Source organism: Ischnura elegans, chromosome 1 (genome assembly GCF_921293095.1).
Source record: "Ischnura elegans chromosome 1, ioIscEleg1.1, whole genome shotgun sequence".
Taxonomy (NCBI): Eukaryota; Metazoa; Arthropoda; class Insecta; order Odonata; family Coenagrionidae; genus Ischnura; species Ischnura elegans.
In genome coordinates, this window is record NC_060246.1 from 81,098,403 (window position 1) to 81,118,816 (window position 20,414).

Here is a 20,414-nt window from a genome sequence, read left to right on the forward strand (position 1 = left end):
TTTCTTGCTTCTCCCGTCACTATTTATACCATGGTCGTGTAAATGTGTGAATAAATATTCATGTGAAAGCATAAAATTTCTTATTTTTCATCGTGTAGTGAATAATACTGTATTTGATTACAGGTCAACTAAAAACGTTGTCGACTCTTTTTACTATTATCAAATAAAGTGAATTTAAATTCATTCTATCCTACAGGAATAATAGAACGGGCATGTGCAATGGGCATTTGAAAGTGACAGAGGTGGATTGCTAAATGATGCCCGCGAGTGTCATTTTTGGAGAGCTCTCTAAACATTCGTTATCGTGGGTCGACGTTCGTGCGTTGGAAGATAAGTCGTCTCCCTCGGAGGCCAATCCACTTCAAGCAGTTTGTTTAAGAAGTCCGTAATCGCACAAATCAATTAACTACAAATGTTTACCATGCCCGGTCATTTTCATGCGGACAAGTTCTATTTTTATCTGGATAGATCTGAAAACCTTCTGCTTCACTCATGTGAGCTGCAGAAATGGGCGTTAAGAAAATTGTTCGGCTGTCTTAGAATTCCCTAGGTATTTATTTTGCATTTTATTCAACAAACCATAAGAGTAAGAAATAATTAGGAGAAAAATTATAAATCATTAACAAAATAATACTTAAAAACGTATAACAACTTTTCTTTGGAAATTTTTCATCAGAGCAAGAATACGAGCATGGTCCTGTCAGCATCTGTATTATATACCCTGCCAATGATGATACACTCTGCCTCACAATATCCCGCCAAGATAACTGTTTGAAGAATTATATGTTTTTCCCAATACCTCAGACCTGATAATATTTTACAAATAAATCGAAACGATTGCACGGCTTTTTATGATATAGGACCTAACCCTCAAGAAAACAACAAACACGGTACCTACAGCTAGGGTAACCTTCCATCTGGTAACTACGAGCATAATTTTTATATAAATTCGTACATTTATGTATTGAACAGATGAATAACTGGCTAACGATAAATACTCTCTTTCAGCCATGGGTAAAAAGATACTTACTATATATTTTGCGGGAAAAGACGCGTTTCGACACCCGAAGGTAACGCGATTGACTTATAGCCACGGCGCGGCGTCGATTCGTTGGCGCCCTTCTGTTGGTGATAAGATGGAGAGCTAAAGTAAACATAACATATACAGAAAAAAATTTAAATTAAATTACAGGCTGCGTAGCTAAACTGTAGATTATATTTTGATAACTTATTTTTCTTGCTCAAAACTTTGTGGAAAATTACAAATCTATTTCATGCATTTTAGTCCTAAAATTCCACAAAATTCAATCTGCTGACATAAGATCGAGTTAGTTTTGTGCATAATTATCTAATTATTTTCGTTAGATATGTTGTATCCCAAATGGTAATATTACCTTAAGTATGACATATGTACATATCGCCAGGGACTTTTCTCACGCCTTTGTCGCAGACTATGACGTGACGTGAAAAAAATTAAATTCCAAATTAACACATAAAATAGGAACTCTGGATGGACGTAAATCAAAATGAAAGCTATTGTGTTCTCCATTCCATTACTGAAAGAGTTTTCTCTTCGTTCATGATCAATGTAACAATATGATATCAAATTATTTCATACAAAACAAATAATAAAACGCACCAAATCTCAATGTTTTATTTTTCCAATATCTGGAGTATCATAGCTTCGAAATGCATGAAGCTGACTATTGAACTTTGCATTCAAAATTATCTGCTAGTAGCATTTGAAAGGGTGGCGGCAAGTGTACCAATTTTAGCTATTTATAATTATAATTAAATAGTTAAGATGGAGCGTTCGAAGATTCACTTTTGCGCACGAAATTTCTATGCGGTCGATGAGAAATTCGTATTATTTCAATATCAGGGGAACCAAACAATTTCAATAGCACAACGATGTTGGAAATAGCCATTAAAACAGAAGAACTACCACATTATATACATTTCAGGAAAGAGGAATGCCTCTTTATTTGTCATTTAATGTACGAGTTTTTACCGGAATGCTGATAATTGTGTGCTCTCAAATAGCGCGAAATGCATACGGACATTTTTAATGATACACGCGTGCATTATCTTGAAAATAATTTTGAAAATATTACCCCTCTTGGTATCTTGTTGGTTTCATAGGTAGGCCAGAATATTTTTGTTTATTAGGAAACATGACTTTCTTGTTCTATTTTTAATATTTACACTATCGGCTTCCCTGGCGTACCGCTAGATTCGTATTTATTCGGCCTAATGCTTCTGTAAAATCATGGAATCATTCTAAAACCAACTGTAATTGACCACTCCACTCAGGTGGATATTGACTGGTAAATAATTTGAATGCATGCTTGGGGAAGTCGGAGGTAATTTCAAATTGAATGAGAACAGCCGCGCATTGCATTAATATCCGTAGTGTGAACCATTTGGAATACTTTCCATGCATGCGATCCATGCGCCGACTATTTTTGCTTGCGGAAATTCACCATTCCCTTGCATCTCTGTGTGTCGTAATGTGTCCGGCCCACAAAAGACTCTCATTCAGACCTTTATTTCAACTGTACATTTCAATGTTAGCGGCGTCCACCTTTCACACTGATGATCTCTACGCAAATTGATCACTGACGACTGGAAATTGAGTTCTGAATAGTTCTGTTTTGAACTATAAATCGTTGTGAAGCGAAGAATAAATACTAAATAGTGAGTATACAGCAATAATCAAATTTTGAATTAGTCAAAACTTTATTTTGAGAGTGGATCAGTTGGTGTCGGCGGCACAAGTCTGTACAAAATGAAAAGCCAAAAATATGACTCAATTCAAATAGGGTTAATGAAAAAAAACTTTACACTTCCTCTCACCTGTGGACATTAACAAGTTGCCACAAACGTCTCCGCTATGCACGGCCACGAAGAACATTATATAGGACAGCTTTCCCGCCGAGCTGCGCCCCAGCTCCGACTCCCAGGCCGCCAAATAGGCACCATGAGACGCCCACAGCACCGCCGTCGCGACGCCCTGCATCGCCGCAGCGGGCAGCAGCGACACCACGTCCGGCAGCATGGTCGTCGTGGCCGTGTAGGGCGCCGCTGCGAGCAGGGACACCGCCAGGGCCCACTTGCCCGACGCCAGATTCCGAAGGGGGCCGACGCCCGCCACGGCGCACCCGGCTGCCCATGCGGTGGCACTCGCCACGGCCAAAGCGGCCGTCCCCGCGCTCTCGGCCGCGTTCACCGAGCTCTGCATGCCTACGGTGCCGCCGTGCGCGGACGCGTGCAGCAGGAACGCGAAACTCAGCACGGCCACGTTCCTCAGGGCGCGCCAAACCCGGGACCCGTGGTCCGGAGACGGCGTCGGCGGGGGCGACCGGGATTGGCGGGGCTCGAACCCGATCGCGGGGACATCCTGGCAATACACGGGCCCGTCAATGAAGCACACGCTCTTCTTCCGGGGCTTGTTGTTGACAACACCGCCGCCGGAGGCCTCGCTCGCCGCTCCGCCGTCCATCGCGGTGGGGAGGCAAAAAAATCCTCTGGGTCTCGACGCCCGTGCGGACTTTCTCTGCTGACTCGAATCGAAAGGAGGACTCCAAGCGCTGGCATGTTAGCGAGGGAGGAGTGATCGCGCGCCCATTCTCCCGAACGGGTTTATATGTGTTTCAAGTGTGAGGGCTTATCTTTCGGTCTGTTTTTTTCCTCTCTCCGAAGCGTCGGATGGATGTATCGCGGTGCGCGACACCAGTGCTTTTACGTGGTGACTAACTGAGGCTCTCTCCGTCTTTGACACCTCCCGGGATGTCACTTAACGGCAGAGAGATAGTGGGGGCATTGCACAAGCCCAGAGCGTCTATGTGCATGGCACACGGTGGAATTGACTCACGATGTGAATGGAGCCAAGTCCGTTCAAAGGTTTACAAACGCCTTAGCCAAGGTATTTCCGGTAGTGCTTTGCAGTTTCCTTGTTACTTCGGTTTAAATCACGGTTTCCAATACAATACCGTAAGGAATGTGAAAAGTGAAGAGAAAATATGCTACGCAAATCCTTTTCTTTATATAACCTATATTTATGATCCGAGATTGCCAACATAAATGAAATCGCGAATATCAAATGTATCGTTTGAATAACATGAAGGAGTGTTTCCCGAATCGGCATCACATATTTTAAATTAATTTCACGTAGAGCAGTCTCACTTTTCGTCTTTTCCTTGACTCCAGTTTACTTTTCAGTGTTTAATATAGCACGGGTTGATTTTTTTCTTTCATATTTATTTATTTGTGGAACAAAGGGCTGACATTCGTTCTCCTGCATATTGTTGGCAATCCAAAAATCTTATTGGAATCCAATCCTATTATCGCAAAATTTACCAATGCTATTACTGAAGGCAATAATATTTTTTCATTCAATTTGTATCCTGAAAGGGCATGGGAGTGTGGAAGCCTGGGGGTGGGGCGTTTGGCTGCTGATCGAAGGATCACGAGTTCAAATACCGGGTAAAGCCAGTGAACTTGGCAAGGAGATAACAAAATCTATAAAATGTTTAGTTCGATTTGTAATGATTACAGACGCAGCAAAAGAGTGGGAAAGAACTGAATTTTCATATAAATATTTCTGTAAAATATTGTGAGTCATCTATTTCGACTCTTCTGATGCATTACTATGATGGTTACAAACTTTAGGAAAGAACTGTAGTTTATGCAATACAATTTTCTCTATGGTAACCGTCGTGAGTCAACAATTCGTTCTGAGTTATCATACGAAATACACCTGCTTCTAAGAAACTTCCAGTCGAGTGTTTTTCTACCAACATCTTAAAAAGTCAATGAAATTTTTAGCCATGTTCTTCGTTGCATCCCTTTCATATATATCTCGTTTTAACAAAATCACATGTAAGCAATATTCTAGACATTATTTTATAAGTAAACTTTTACCATTAAACAGGAGCATTTATGTTCATATCAACTCCCCATGAATTTTCACTTTTCAATACGCAAAAATCAAACATTTCTGAAGTACCTAACAGCTATTAACCTACCTGTGCTGGGTATATACATCACGTAAATAGGAACTTACACAACGTTAGATACCCATAGGCGTATAGTGTAAGGACTCGAATTTGTCGTAGATATGACAAGTTTCCTGAAATATTTCTCTTTTGAACATTTAACTATTGACAAGAATTGGCCAGAGCTCCTCATTGCCGACGCATAACGAAGTGCGATCGATTCTTTATTGATATTCTAACCATGCATTGGTCGTTCGATGGGTGTCCACTCCTAATTAGTCCGTTAATCATGTATGCTTGCGATGCGGAAGCGCGTCCATATCATGCTAATGCTGCTTGAGTAGTCGCGCGGAAGAAGGCTACTACAAGGTTCTACGTGCCAGTATAATAGGGTGATTTCCTATTATTTTTTTATTGCCTAAATCGAAAGATTATTACTCCTAGAGAACGTATTTCACGCTTTTAGATTTTTATATAACGATATCTATTTTTAGCGATCAAATCAAAAGTAAAAATTTTCAAGCGCGACGCGAAAACGCGACTGGTAAGTATGAATGCCGGGAAAAACTCCGCGTGACGTCGCACAGTGGGCTAGAATCGAAAAAAGCTGGCCAAAACCTCAAAATCGATTTTTTTGAGCTAGGAAGTTGAAACTTCGCATACACATTCTCAAATAAATTGTGCATAACTACCCAGATTATTTTGGTCCTGTGTTTTCACTTTAACAATATATGTGAGGTCAAAGTTGAGCAAATTTAGCGAAAAACGACCACCCTCGATTTTTTCTGAAAATTGCCGACTTTATCCTCGTGCAGTGGTTTTATAAATAGTTTTATCGACAAAACTGTTATACCATCTTAATTGACACTTCTTATTCTTTCATTTTAAGGGTTTTTAAAGATTTTGTTTCATCAATAACCATAGATACATAGCAAAATGGCGGAGCCTGTTTTCAACCCATTTTTTTACATAAACGTAGAAAAAAAGTAGACATTGTCACCGGCTTACACTAAGTAACTTATATCATATCGTTCTTTGAAGCTTCTATATTGTGAATCTAAAGTCAAACCTTGCACCAATTTGCAACCCCGAATTTTAAATCGTTTTTTCGAACGCACGGACGACTCCGGTTCTGGCCGGAGGCGGCGGAGAGTACGGCGACGCGGCAAGCGGGAGGATGCAATACGGTCTCATTTACTTTTACGTGTGGATAATAGATATATTAGTGACAGAAAATAATCACCAGAAAGTAAAATTAATAAATATTGCTACGAATGACTCTCATTATGCGATCGCTGGGCACTGCAAGAGGTGCACTGAAAGGTTTCTTTCTTTGAGTGCATTCCATGGAGAATGGACTTAAATCGCGTGCTTAAAGTGGGGAAACGGACTCTTTTATTAAGAAACAAGCTCAATTTCTAGGCAAGAGCCCTAGATGATTCATGTCCTCCTCTTTCTTACCTGCCATACATATTTAAAGGCCTTCTGACAACAGTCGTTTTATAGTATTGTTGTAGTGTACCGATCCCTTCGAACTTGTTTTTGGTTTGAACTCCTGCTAGCTTTAAAAGTTTCGGAAGGCATATTACTCACATCGAATAATGTATTCGTTCTAAGAAATACAGTTCATTTTGAACTATGCCTTATGCTCAATTTAAAGTATTGATTTAAATCTCTTACCTATACATCAACGTCATTATTCTTAATAAACTGCGCTGCTGACAAAATGGTTATTTTTCAGAAATACTTTACCATACAGACATAACATAAACAAAAGCAACACAATTTACACTTTTCCCAACTAACATACTGCAATTAGCACTGTCAGCAATAAAAGGTTACTGTTTTTCATTCACTATCTGACGAGTTTTTATCACTTTCACTGTCTGAGCTAAAGCATTGTTTTCCTTTTTCAAAAACAGATCCATTACATTTTTCGGCAAGGTATGTGTTTCCTCCAGTTTAATTGGCGTAATTTTTGTCATTATCAGTTATTACATCAGGAGTTGTCTTCGGAATAAATCCCTATTTGTGGCCACTCGTGCCATTTTTCTAGTCAACTGTTCACGGAACTTTCTCACGTCCTTAAACCGTGCCTATATTGCTTCCCCTGACAGTTGTCGCAATTAAGAATGGACTCTTTTGCAAAGTCAGCTCCGTCAATGAAGACCTTATGCACGGTTGGTGATATACTATAATTGCATTTAAAGCGTCAGTGAGAGAGAGAGAAAATTAAATTATTTGGAGAGGAAATCTAGAATAATTGTGATGACTTTTGAATACTCGTGCCTGTTTCATGCTTCGCCTAACGAACAGCATTTTTTACCTAAACAAGAAGGCACAAAGGTGCTCACGAGCAATAATTCATGAGACATAGGCCCTCGTTCCCACGTGAGATTATATTGCGCATGTGCTAACTGCTGTCAAAGCCGTGTTTGCAAATTAAAGTGCACTTTATATGCGACGCGAAACTTGGATCTGTGGAAATGCACGTTAAGATTCGAGTCGCAGTAAGATGCAGAACCATTTTTGGAAACTTCTTATATAACCTCTGCTACAATAATTTAACTCGGGTAAATGAAATCATATGCTCGCGTCACTCTCTCATCGCTGGGGTTAATATTATATCCCTGGCATTTCAGATTTTCGAACACCCTTTCACCGAAATTTTGTGAGCTGCATGGACACAATTACATAGTGAGAGAGCCTCTTAATCTGACATAACATAATACTCGGGGTTGCATTTTATCCACTTGGCAGAGTTCTTCTTGCCTCCGAGGATGGTCACTGTATCTTCCTTTTGCATTCGTTTTCATCCTATTCGTTCTCTCGATACAGCCCTGAAAACATGAATTGACGTCCATCTGCACTGGATAAACTAGAGCAACATGTAAATTGTGCTGCATAAGGAATAATTATTAATTGCATTAAATCAAGAATATAAACTAAATAACCTTACTGGATAAAAATAATGAACTCTTCAAGCACCAAGACAGTACTTGATTTGGGAAAATTCGGCAAAATCAAGTACTGTATTGAGCCATTTTCCATCACGTTTAAGGAATATGTTAATTGTTATTGTTAAAAAGTTTATTAGTTAGTAAAAGAGTCCGTTTCCCCACTTTAAGCACGCGATTTAAGTCCATTCTCCATGGAATGCACTCAAAGAAAGAAACCTTTCAGTGCACCTCTTGCAGTGCCCAGCGATCGCATAATGAGAGTCATTCGTAGCAATATTTATTAATTTTACTTTCTGGTGATTATTTTCTGTCACTAATATATCTATTATCCACACGTAAAAGTAAATGAGACCGTATTGCATCCTCCCGCTTGCCGCGTCGCCGTACTCTCCGCCGCCTCCGGCCAGAACCGGAGTCGTCCGTGCGTTCGAAAAAACGATTTAAAATTCGGGGTTGCAAATTGGTGCAAGGTTTGACTTTAGATTCACAATATAGAAGCTTCAAAGAACGATATGATATAAGTTACTTAGTGTAAGCCGGTGACAATGTCTACTTTTTTTCTACGTTTATGTAAAAAAATGGGTTGAAAACAGGCTCCGCCATTTTGCTATGTATCTATGGTTATTGATGAAACAAAATCTTTAAAAACCCTTAAAATGAAAGAATAAGAAGTGTCAATTAAGATGGTATAACAGTTTTGTCGATAAAACTATTTATAAAACCACTGCACGAGGATAAAGTCGGCAATTTTCAGAAAAAATCGAGGGTGGTCGTTTTTCGCTAAATTTGCTCAACTTTGACCTCACATATATTGTTAAAGTGAAAACACAGGACCAAAATAATCTGGGTAGTTATGCACAATTTATTTGAGAATGTGTATGCGAAGTTTCAACTTCCTAGCTCAAAAAAATCGATTTTGAGGTTTTGGCCAGCTTTTTTCGATTCTAGCCCACTGTGCGTCGTTCTGCTTCCCGCTGCCGCAAGTGAGGTGACCTTGGGGCGAGGCTCTGAGCGCTGATACGACGCAGGATGCTAGCAGGTAGCTAAGTACCATGCTAGCTGGTAGCGCTTGGCTTAAATAAGGATTATTAATACCTTATCAAACGAAGAAAACTTTCCGACCATAGCCAGTTTAATAGGTGATTATTAAGACATGTTTCCCTGAGCTCTGTGCCTCATGCATACATTGGTAACCTCAGATGATGTAAAACTCCTATCCTCCCGTGTAGAAACTAGGTCCCTGCGACGTCACGTGGAGTGGCATCGCATGGGCACCAATCTGGCCTTTTTAAATGAGGATAAAATTGACCGTTACCATTCGTCTAAACCGGTATTTCTAAAACCAAATAATTTGTATATTATGAATACACTAATGGTGGGCAACGAATCGCAATCAATGCCTTTCGTTTTCTTTGATGAAGGAAACTACCCTATTCCGATATACTGACTATGAGCTTTTTTCATTTGACATTTCCGATGATAAACCTCTCTGATGCGACAATGTGGCATGCTTCGTCTACGGAAGAATTCGCAAATGGTGTGTCCTGATGGTTTTGCTCATGTGCTACCAGTATAAATAATTTCTTATCAGTCCAAAGCATTGTGAATCCAGAGAATTAGTGTATAATGTTGTTTGTCCAGAAAACCTTGCTCGAAGCTCGTGCCTAAGCAATTAACGATAATGAAACGAGTTTCTTAAATGTCCAACTCAAATAAACCTGGAGTGAAGTCACTCCAGTACGTGATAATTAATAATTAGTACGCATTATAGAGTACAAACATCTTCATGGTTAACTGATGAGGTTTTACAAACACGATTAAATCAATAGGATGCACAAGCGACAATCCTGCACAATCCTGATAAGTGACATTATAATCAGTTTGCGAGGACGATAAATAATGAAGCACACAACTCGAAAATGATGTGATGCGGCATGTCTTGGGACACTTTCTGAGAACTGCCATTAATGATTAGATTGAGTGGAAAAGGTTATTTGTTATCGAAAAGATGTGCGCATACGGCTTGAGGATCGATCGCTAAAACATAGAGCTCATGAACTCGGGGAATTGATCAGTATTGAGGTGAAATGGAAAGTTGTATCAGGTGGCTCCCATATACGTATACCCAGCAAAGTCGGTGTCAATCTAATGCGAATAGCAAGTGACTGGCGCAATGCCACAGAATGGATGTTGACCAAATCGGGGTCACAGAGTCATAGCGTATGGCACGGTCGGTATCGGACTCAAGACTCTCTTACGCCTGGAGCCAACGTGACCCTACGCCTTTCCGCCCTTAAGCCTAAAAAACAACATAATTTTTCACCACCACGCCAAGGGAACAATGGAGCTAAGCTTTTTCAAGTTACATCTCAAATTATCATCAAGATCAAGGGTTGAAATTGGGTATGTCATTCCCAAGCATGTGATTCAACCTTTTCTTCATTATCATTAACAAACGGCAATATGAGGCATGTAATAATATTATAAATAAAAAAAATAAAAAAAAATGTTTTTCTCGCCAAATAAAAAGAAGAAAATAAATTTCCCTGTCCATATCTAAGTCTCGATATGAATTGTTTCTCAAATTGTGACAATCATTACGACCAAAACGAAAAACGTTGGGCGCATGCAATGTTACATTTAGTGTTTGCAATAAATATGAATTTGGGTTATTATCATTTGCAGTTGGGTTTTCCATCGTTATGTAAATTGATAGTATCTGCTACTAATTGATACTATTCACTATCATTAAGGTTATTTAAAATTTAAATTATATTGAATGAGAAGGTAATGCTCAGTCCTTAACATCTGAACGTATTAGAAATTAGCACCTAATGAGTTGATTGATTACTGTTAATATTCAAGAAATCATCAGTTAATGTTTAAGTACTCAGCAATTATGCATGAATGTGTTATTACCTGACACGCAATGTTTGAAGATTTAATATCTGAGCGTTTTTGATTCTGTTTTAGTTCTCAAAGGTCAGTAAAGTCTTCAACTATGCGAATGTGCTGATTTTAGATAAGAATATGGTTGGTAAATCAAATCGCAGTTTAGTAAGAATTTTTAAGATCAATGCCACATATTGCAAATACTAAATATAGTGTTACATGCGCCCAACGTTTTTCGTTTTGGTCGTAATGACTGTCATAAAGTATATCACCATGTAAGTAACAATTCATACCGAGACTCAGATATGGACAGAGAAATTTATTTTCTTCTTTTTAGTTGGCAAGAAAAACGTTGTTTTTAAATTTTTTTATTTATAATATTATTTTCTTCTTTTTAGTTTTAAATGATTTAAACCTATCAATAATACAATGAAATAGTTTTAATTGAATCAATATACGCAAATTTATTTTAAATTATGACTAAATTTTTCAGACATTACTTAAAATTTTATAATCCCTACATTATTGCATGCCATCCTTTCTTGGTTTCCAAATTTCTTTGGAGTTCCAGACCTGTTTCTTTTCTTATTCCTTTCTCTATCTTCCATTATGTCACTATAACTAAAGTTACTAGTAATTTATAGTTTTGAATTCACCAAAGAAAGTTATTTCACCTTATTGATTTTAAAATTTAAGTTTTACAAAATTTTAATTTTTTTAATAAAAATTTTCTGTAAAATACACTTATATATTGCACAACATATGTAATGTAATGCAATATGTAATGTAAGACGAAGAGACAGTTGTAGAGACCTATTTAAAAAACTGAAGATTATGCCTCTGTCTTGTATTTACATGTATGAGTCAATATTATTGGTAAAAAATTTTGGAGGTAAATTTAACTTGAAGACAAATGAAAATGTTCATAATCATGATACGAGAAAAAAATATAATTATATAACTAGTACTCACAACCTTTCTCTGTTCAGCAAAGGGCCTGCATATATGGGATGCAAATTGTTTAACAATTTACCAGATGGAATAAAAAATGTGCAAAGACTAGAATGTTTTAAACATAAATTAAAAGAATATTTACTTGACAATTGTTTTTACAATGTAAAAGAATACTTGTATAAAGACTTGTAATATTGCTGTATTTTGTTTAAATTTCTTTATATATGTACTACCACTTTATTGACGGGGCCTATATATGTCACTACATATCAACGGGACCAATAAAATATTTATTTATTTATTTATTTATTTATAACATTCAACATGCCACACAACAAATTCGATGAAATGTGACTGCAGCGCCACCGGTGGCAAAAAGTGGAATTAATTTTCCATACAAAATTAATTTTGCAAATATTTTTTGAAATCTAGCCTGAATCATGACAGAAAGCATATAAACATGCATTATCATCAAGATCTGAGCTAGATATATAGTTTGAATGCTCTAGTTAGTCGTTAAGTTTGTTAAAATTGAGTTAAAAAATTCCACCGAAACAAGCAGAAAGACACGAAAGTAAGTTAAGAAAAAAATTAATATTAAGAAATACGTTGTAAAATGATTCCCGGTGTTCGCACCAGGTGTTAAAATTCTTTCCCGGAGTTCCCAAATTCCGGAATTCTCGGAGTTTGCAAATTATTTATACTTCTCTTCCATCTTCAAGGCGTGTTGTCTCCGCTGAGTCTGACTCATCAAGCTCTGATGGTGTCCCATAAATATTTTTACGTTTCATAACCAGGATAAGATTTGAACGTAATGCATATGTGGCGCTGTGCGTGAGCTGATTAGAGCTAAATATTTCACGTGCGCGCTCAACGGCGGAAAACGCAACGGTCTCGGTGTTCCTTTTAATAATGGAATCGCTGAAAGTGATCCCTATCGTAGAAGCTATCCCTGACCTTGATTATCGTGTCTATCATACTTCATCACTCCCCTCACAACTCACATCATCACTCCCCCTCGACCAATCCCATTTTTTGTTTCATTTCTTGTTCAAAATTTACGCGCATCTTGAAATTTTCATAGTACATACTGCTGTACTTCAGAAAAATTTCCTTATTTTCGTATTCGATACGCCTTGAAATTTTCAAGATAATAGTGTGAGATTTACTTAGTAATAGATCTGAAATCTTGATACGTTACTTGTTAATAACTTACTTACCTTGAAGATTTCAGGATTCACTCCTGCGACAGTGAATTAAAATTTTCATAGTTTTATATCCAATACACGATGAAAACTTCAAGACGGTTGCGTAAGCTATGAAATACTTCGTGACAGATCGCGTCCATGGGAATGAGATGTGTGACTAAAATTGCTGATAAATCCAATGAATAAGTCCAGCAACATGAACGTATTTTCACATTTAGGCTGCCGGAAGGGAAACATAATAAATTCACTGAATTATAAGAAGTATGAGCAATCGAGACAAAACACGACCAGCAGGAGTGACGCGTCTCTTTCCGGAAAATCCACCCCACTCACCCGCTTGGTTCCTGGTGCAACGACGGGTGCAGTGACTTGCAACGTGCGCATGACCGCCACTCCGAGGAACGCAAAGTCGTCTTCGCCAAGTCCTCCTGCGTAGAGAACCATCTGACCACTGTTTTGTGCGCTAGATCTCGAAGAGGAGACTGACAGGTCGCATGAATTACGGCTTCGCTGGTGGAATAATAGGTGCTGAAATCACTTGCATTTCCTTCCCTCTCTTCAACAGCCTCAATGCCAGATCGCTTGCGGCGCTGCAATTCTCACCGCGGTGTGAAAATCGAAGGAACGCATTATCCGCTCACGCACGTGAAATATCACTCGGGAAGTCAGCCACGTGACGTCGAAGGAAGGAGAGCGCCGCGATATAAATGCATAGAATGATTTGGAACAGACCGAGTCAATGGAAATGAGATGTGTGACTAAACTTATTGATTAATCCAATCAATAAATACAGCATCATGAACGTATTTACGCTCGCCTTAGGGGAAATTAATTCAATGAATTTTAATTAGTATGGATACATTACCAAGAAACAATTTATATAAATAAATCAACGAAATGAATAAAAAGATTGATAACTAAAATGGTTCACTAGAGAATGCTTCATTGCAATTCAATACAATTCTAGTGTATGTGTAGTATTATTGTAGCATCATAAGGGAAGAATTAAGGTCGTCGTTTTGGGGAGGCGGTTCACTACTTTCCTATTCTTAGTGATATGCAATTCTCTCAATGATAATGCGCCTGCATTGACAAGCGAAATTTATATATTCTCCGATTACATCTTTAAACACTGTTTAATTACCTGGCAAAATAAAAACTTGCATCTGAGGTACCTTTATGATTACCATATATTCTATTTTCCACGGGGGGATTCCAAGAGGGGGGCGGCCGCCTTCTCTTAAGGCAGTTTTACACTGGGCACGGAATTTCGCCGGTTAGAATTGCATTAATTTCTAAAATGGCGTGGAATTGCGCGAGTGCATGAACGAAATTAGAACAGGGTCAATTTTGCCATCTCACATCCACGCATTCTCGCATGTGTTCTAGCAATTCACCGCTTTACACGACGCAATTTTGACTGCACCTTCGCACACATATCAGATTGTGCAAGTACGTGCCCCGTGTAAAACGGCCTTTACACCTCCAAAATCCAGTCTCTCGTAAAATACGCTACCCACAGTAAATTTCAGCCAAATTCTATTGCAGTGAATTTGTTCTTCCATATTCCTAGAGATACCGTTTCTTCTTCGGAAGCACGGTAATGTGGAGTATTGTGAGTTTAAACTGGAATTTGGGATTTAAAATGCTAAAGCCGCTGAAATGGGCGAGTTCACTTGGAAAATGGTTGTAAAGAAAGCGATGGAAGTAGGCCAAATCTTCGTAGAACTACTGAATAATTTAGAATGGGGTTAGTAATGAAAATATTTCGAGTGAACCAGTAAGACTTATGGCAGAAACTGATAGGAGGCTTCATTGAAAAATATTAATTTCTATTCTTATTTATTTCTGGAACTAGTATTTATACTAGAGAACTTGAAATTCACCTCAAATATCACAAATCAATGCATCATAAAGAAGTATGCCGTTATAACTTGCGAAAATTTCTATCAATATTAGCTCAAAATAGGAAGTTGGAATCCCATAATGTCATAGCTAGAAGGGCTTCTTCACCAAATTACATTACATTAACAATCAATTGTATAGATATTCTTATCCAAAATTCTCACTTAGTTCCTATAGTTTCCTGCAGACCAATTCACTTATGATGAGTGGTTATTTACTGGTAAAAGTAGTCTAAAGTTGTAAAGGAGTTTGGTTTCTGAACCTCAGCTATCGAAAATTCCCTCGAACTCTTCCACAGGTCGTGTGGGATTTCGAGTTATCATAATTCAAAGAACTTTTCCAAAATTTATTCTTCAAGAATTAATTCATAAATCATAAGCTGATTCAAAAACTTACTTTATTGATCACTCATCATCCATGACGTCTTATTTTATCACAGCGGCATTAGGAAACTCAATAGGAGGACGTTTCAAATCCTTTTGCTTGCTCACGAACTCAGTATAGGTGTTTGTCGTGCAATTCCAGTACCTCCTTGAAATTTTATGAGGCCTAGATAAATTCTCATGCCAGAAATAGGCAAAGTTAATGGATGTATACCCAAACCAAGCCACCACTTCCACGGCTGTAAACCAATCTTAAGATAAAAATTATGTTTTCTTTTCTTGGGGAATTAAAAATGATTTCACAGATCATCGGTATGCAGGTTTCAAACATTATAGGTAATATTTACCGTGCTCTACATGTTAATGCGAGTTTCTCAGGCATTGTCTTAATAACATCAATAAGTCAGTCAATTGTAAAATAGTTATTTTTACTCTCTTGTTGTTGCTTCTGCGATAAACTATACCCGCAGAATGCATCAGGTGAATATTAATTCTTTAATCGCGCGTGATAATTATCTACACAAATCGCCTTAACCTAAAACGCCCCCAAAAATCAAACGTTTCTGTGACCTGTATGGCCTAAGCTTACGACCTAAATAAAATGACACATATAAGTGAATCGTTCGGCTGATTGGGAGCCGTTTATCCAATGACTTGTCACTTACGATCGCATACCATTAGTAAAATATTGGCCTTTCAAAGGTTTCTGAAGCGAGGATTTTTTCGATCCAGACTCTTTCGGTTCCAACCGAAGATAGCGGCCATTTTATGAAGTAACGAGATACCATATGCAGTAGGGTGGTTCGAAAAATTCGATTCGATTTTTTCGGGGAAACGTATCCCATTGATAGAAAATTGTGGAACTAACTCAGAATAAGGCCCAAAACGTTGAAGACCTCTTTTTGAGCCCTTGCTCCTGGCTACATGACCTTTTATAATTAGGGTGGTTGAGAATCTAAAAATGATTAATTTTACAGCCATTCCCAATAATTTTTGCCGAAGTATTGAAAACTTAGGGGTAATAATCAACATGCTTTAACGTTTGGAATTTAATTATTAATGTTGGTGTTGTTATGGAGTTGTTGATGGGAGGAGAGAGAAAAAAGGAAAGTTGCTCGAACTGGTAGAGCAAAAATAAACTATCTTAAAAATAAATAAAGAGGATTTGGAATAAAACAGACGTCTGACTTTACAGTGCGGTTCATCATCGGCGAAAATGTGTCTTAACATCACGTCAAAAATGTTTTTTTAATAACAGCTATGTCTTTAAGAGTTCATCAGGTTGATAGGTTCAAGGTTCATCAGTGAATCTTAAGCCGACACAAAACTCATATGTCTTGAAAAGCACGTCAAAGATTGCGGACCAAAAATAATAACGAAGATAGAGAAGGAAGGTTATACTAGTATATTTAGAGAGAGAGAGAAGGAGTGAAAGAGAAAAGAAGAATTGATTACCTATCTATATTTTGAAGATTGGAGTTATTATACAATCGAACAAGAGTAAGTTTGTTAGAGGACTTCAGCAACCGTCATCACGGACCTGTTCAAATTTTAACGTAAAAGTCCGTATTTTTCTTTTGAAGCGTTTTTTTTTTCTTTTTAAGCGTAAAATACATACTCCAGGAGTAATCTTTCGATTTAGTCAATTAAAAAAAGTAGGAAACCACCCTATTGCTGTTGCACAACAGAAAGTGATAAAAATAATTCATGTAAACGAATGGCCAGCAATTTTTGGCCAATATTGTTCCGCAACAGCAATAGGGTGGTTTCCTACTTTTTTTTTAATTGCCTGAATCGAAAGATTACTCCTTGAGTACGTATTTCACGCTTTTAGATTTTTAAATGACGATATCTATTTTTCGCGATTAAATGAAAAGTGAAAATTTTCAAGCGCGCGAAAACGCGACGGCTATGTATGAATGATGGGTAAAGCCCAAGTGACGTCATTCTGGTTCCGGCTGCCGCTGTGTGAGGCCGCCTTGGCGCGAGGCTATGAACGATGCAGGCTGCTAGCAGGTAGCAGAGTACCCTGCTAGCAGGTAGCGCTTGGCTTAAATAAGGATTATTAATACCCTATCAAACCAAGGAAATTTTCCTACCATAGGCAATTTTAATAGGTGATTATTAAGAGATGTTTCACTGAGCTCTGTGCCTCATACATGCATTGGTAATCTCAGACGATGTAAAGCTCCTGACTACTCGTATAGCATCTGGGCCCCTGTGACGTCACGTGGAGTGGTATCGCATAGCCGCTAATCTGGCCTTTTTCAAATGAAGTTAACATTGACTATTGAAATTCGTCTAAACTGGGATTTCTAAAACAAAATAATTAGTATATTATGAATACACTAATTGTGGGTAACGAATCGCAATCAATGCCTTTCGTTTTCTTTGATGAAGGAAACTGCCTTATTGAAACTGTGCCTAAGTAAACAACTGATTGTCCCTTTCCAACTAGTATTCGCATTGGTGTCGATAACTGCAATCCTTTGAAATTCGATTGATCAGTACTTTCCCTCACAAAAAACGAAGTCTTGGCGTCCATTTAAAAATTGATTCTCCTTAGAATAGTTCGATGTATTGAATTCCAACGCTCGGGACGAGTTTCAAATTACGATGTGGTGTTTTCTTCTGGATAATAAGTTGAGTGATGTTTCCTCGGGCTTCCATCATTTGAAATGGTCAACACTTAAACCAGAGGAGGGATTAAAAAAGAGCTGAAAAATACGGATTTTTACGTTAAAATTTGAACGGCGGCTTACGGGATAGTATGTAGATGTAGATCAGTGGAGAATAGCTGAAAAAATATGCATTTTCAGATTTCCAAACACTCATCTTATAAGATCATTGGGCGAGGTGCAAGGGTTGACCTAGAGGTCTTTACTTGGGGCTTTATTTTTTTGCTAGTTTCATAACTTTTTTTAAGGACCATGTTTTCCAGAAAATGTTTTACGTATTATAATTATGAAATTCAATTGCGTTTAGTAAGAAAATGTATAAAATATCAGATTAAAATTTGAGAAACTGCCAAAATTAAAAAATGAATTAAATTAAAGTGTAAACTCAATAAAACTCAATGGGTTTTCTTTTCTAAAGAAATGAAAAATTATAAGATTGATAATCGGAGTGCAGGTTTCAAACATTTCAGGAAATATTCACCATCTTGATTTTAACCAAGAACAGGAATAAATATGATTAAGGCCCGTTTCATGAGATGGTTTTGGAACATTTAGAATATATGTTAGTAAAATCCCGGTTCGTTTCGATTTCTACTTTTTCCAGAGTGCAGCGGCCCATAATGATTTAATCTCAATACGATCCGGGCCGATTGAATCTGACGCGAGCGGAGTGGAATCAAAATTTGTACACTTTAATGCTTCGTTTCTCTGTCATTGTCTCAGTAACAACAACAATTCAGTCCATTGAGACAGGATCATATTTACTCTCTTGTTGTTGCGTCTGCGATGAACTGCCCAAATACATGGAGCGGATATTGATTCATTATTCATGCGTGTCAATCATTTAGCATAATTATCTACAATTATCGCCTTAACCCCAATCGTCCCAGCAAATGAACGCGCTGCCAGGACCTGTTTAGCCGAAGCTTACGACCTAAGTAAAATGACACATATAAGTGAATCATTTGACTAATTAGGAGCCGTTTGTCCAACAACTTGTCACATGCGGCGGTAGGCCATTAAGAAAAATATTGCCCGTTCGAAGGCTTCTGAAGCGAGCATGTTTTGATGCAGACATTTCCCGGACCGTCCGAAGATGGCGGCCATTTTACGGTGCGCCACAATAACGTGTCATATGGAGCTGCCACCAATGAAGGAGATATATAATGGGAGTCCAGCGAATAACATTTTCTTCGATCATGAAAACGTTATGACAACGTCTTCCAAACCTGCTACCATTAGAAACATACTTCCAGTTTTTCTTCTTATTATTTATACGATATACTTATGAATTTAAATGACGTTAAAATATGGAAATGGATTTAAAAGTGTGTATTGGACTCGCGGGAAAAATGTGAACGGATTATTGCTCTATCAATTGGAAATTGTGCATATAAAATATATACTTCGTTTCACAGAGTAAAATACTTATGTTAACGAAAAATATTTCCTTCCAGGGTATAATTTAAAATAAATAGAGAAATTCCATTTTTAATCATAGATAACTGCTACCATGGGCCTAGCCAGGAATCAAGGCTATGGGGTGTTTTACGCGCAACTCACACTGGGGGGTGTGAGTGTGTGGAATACCCGCAGGGTAAGCGGGAGGTGCGAGGGCACTCCCCTAGAAAATTTTTCAAATATTTGACACAAAATGGTGAGTTTTACGGCTGTCTGAGGGATATTTTATTGATCCAAACACTATCCTATAAGTCATATTAATAAAATTAAGTGAAATGGATTAAGCTTTAAAAATTTTCTAAGCTCTTGGGAGGGGGGGTTTATCTCCCAAAATCCCCTCGCTGCGCCACTGACTGCTACCACGTTATTAATACTGAACTTCTCAGAATGCAACGCTGCATGGTGAAAGCGTAATCATAACGACGTGGCGTAACGCCTTTCCTAAACCTAACAATAAGACCTCGGTTCAGTAACTTGGGAAGATGACCGACTTTCTTTACAACGGCTTTGAAGGTAAGCAAGGCATGTTCAAAATATTTCTGACGGGGAATCTGCTCTATTCAAAATGGAGAAAATACGGGATTGTGAGTCAATTATTATCAACTGTAACTTGAAGTAAATTGATCTATGACAAATTTGGACGCAATTTTGCGCAATACCATAGAACGATTTCACGCTCTCTGTCTGCCTCATTTCAAATATCTCATCGCCAGCTTTGAAATTTTATTCACATAAATTTCCCATCAAACTTGGCAATTCCTTCTATATTATGTATTTGTTGTACTAATGCAGCACTATTCGCTACGAATATAAAAGTTTGTACACACTGGAGCCTCTGAATTATAAATTAACTGCGACATTTTAATTTATATTCATTTAGGTTGACCATTTTCACCTTGAATCTGTAAAGTCTTAAAACTAATGACGCTAACAAGACTATCCATACCAAATTAGTATCTTCAAATATTATCGTACG

The 20,414-nt window shown here is 37.9% G+C and overlaps 1 protein-coding gene across 1 annotated transcript in view; it reads right to left on the bottom strand.

Moving 5' to 3' along the window:
- LOC124164258 (UNC93-like protein) overlaps nucleotides 1–13,485 on the bottom strand; it is a 29,917-nt gene extending 16,432 nt beyond the window's left edge. Inside the window, exons 1-2 of the mRNA XM_046541501.1 lie at nucleotides 13,345–13,485; nucleotides 2,857–3,400 (exon numbers count right to left, since the gene is read on the bottom strand). Of these exons, the coding sequence (XP_046397457.1) occupies nucleotides 2,857–3,400; nucleotides 13,345–13,455 (655 nt within the window). The 5' untranslated portion in view covers nucleotides 13,456–13,485. The remainder of the gene's footprint in view (nucleotides 1–2,856; nucleotides 3,401–13,344) is intronic.
- Nucleotides 13,486–20,414: the final 6,929 nt, after the last annotated feature.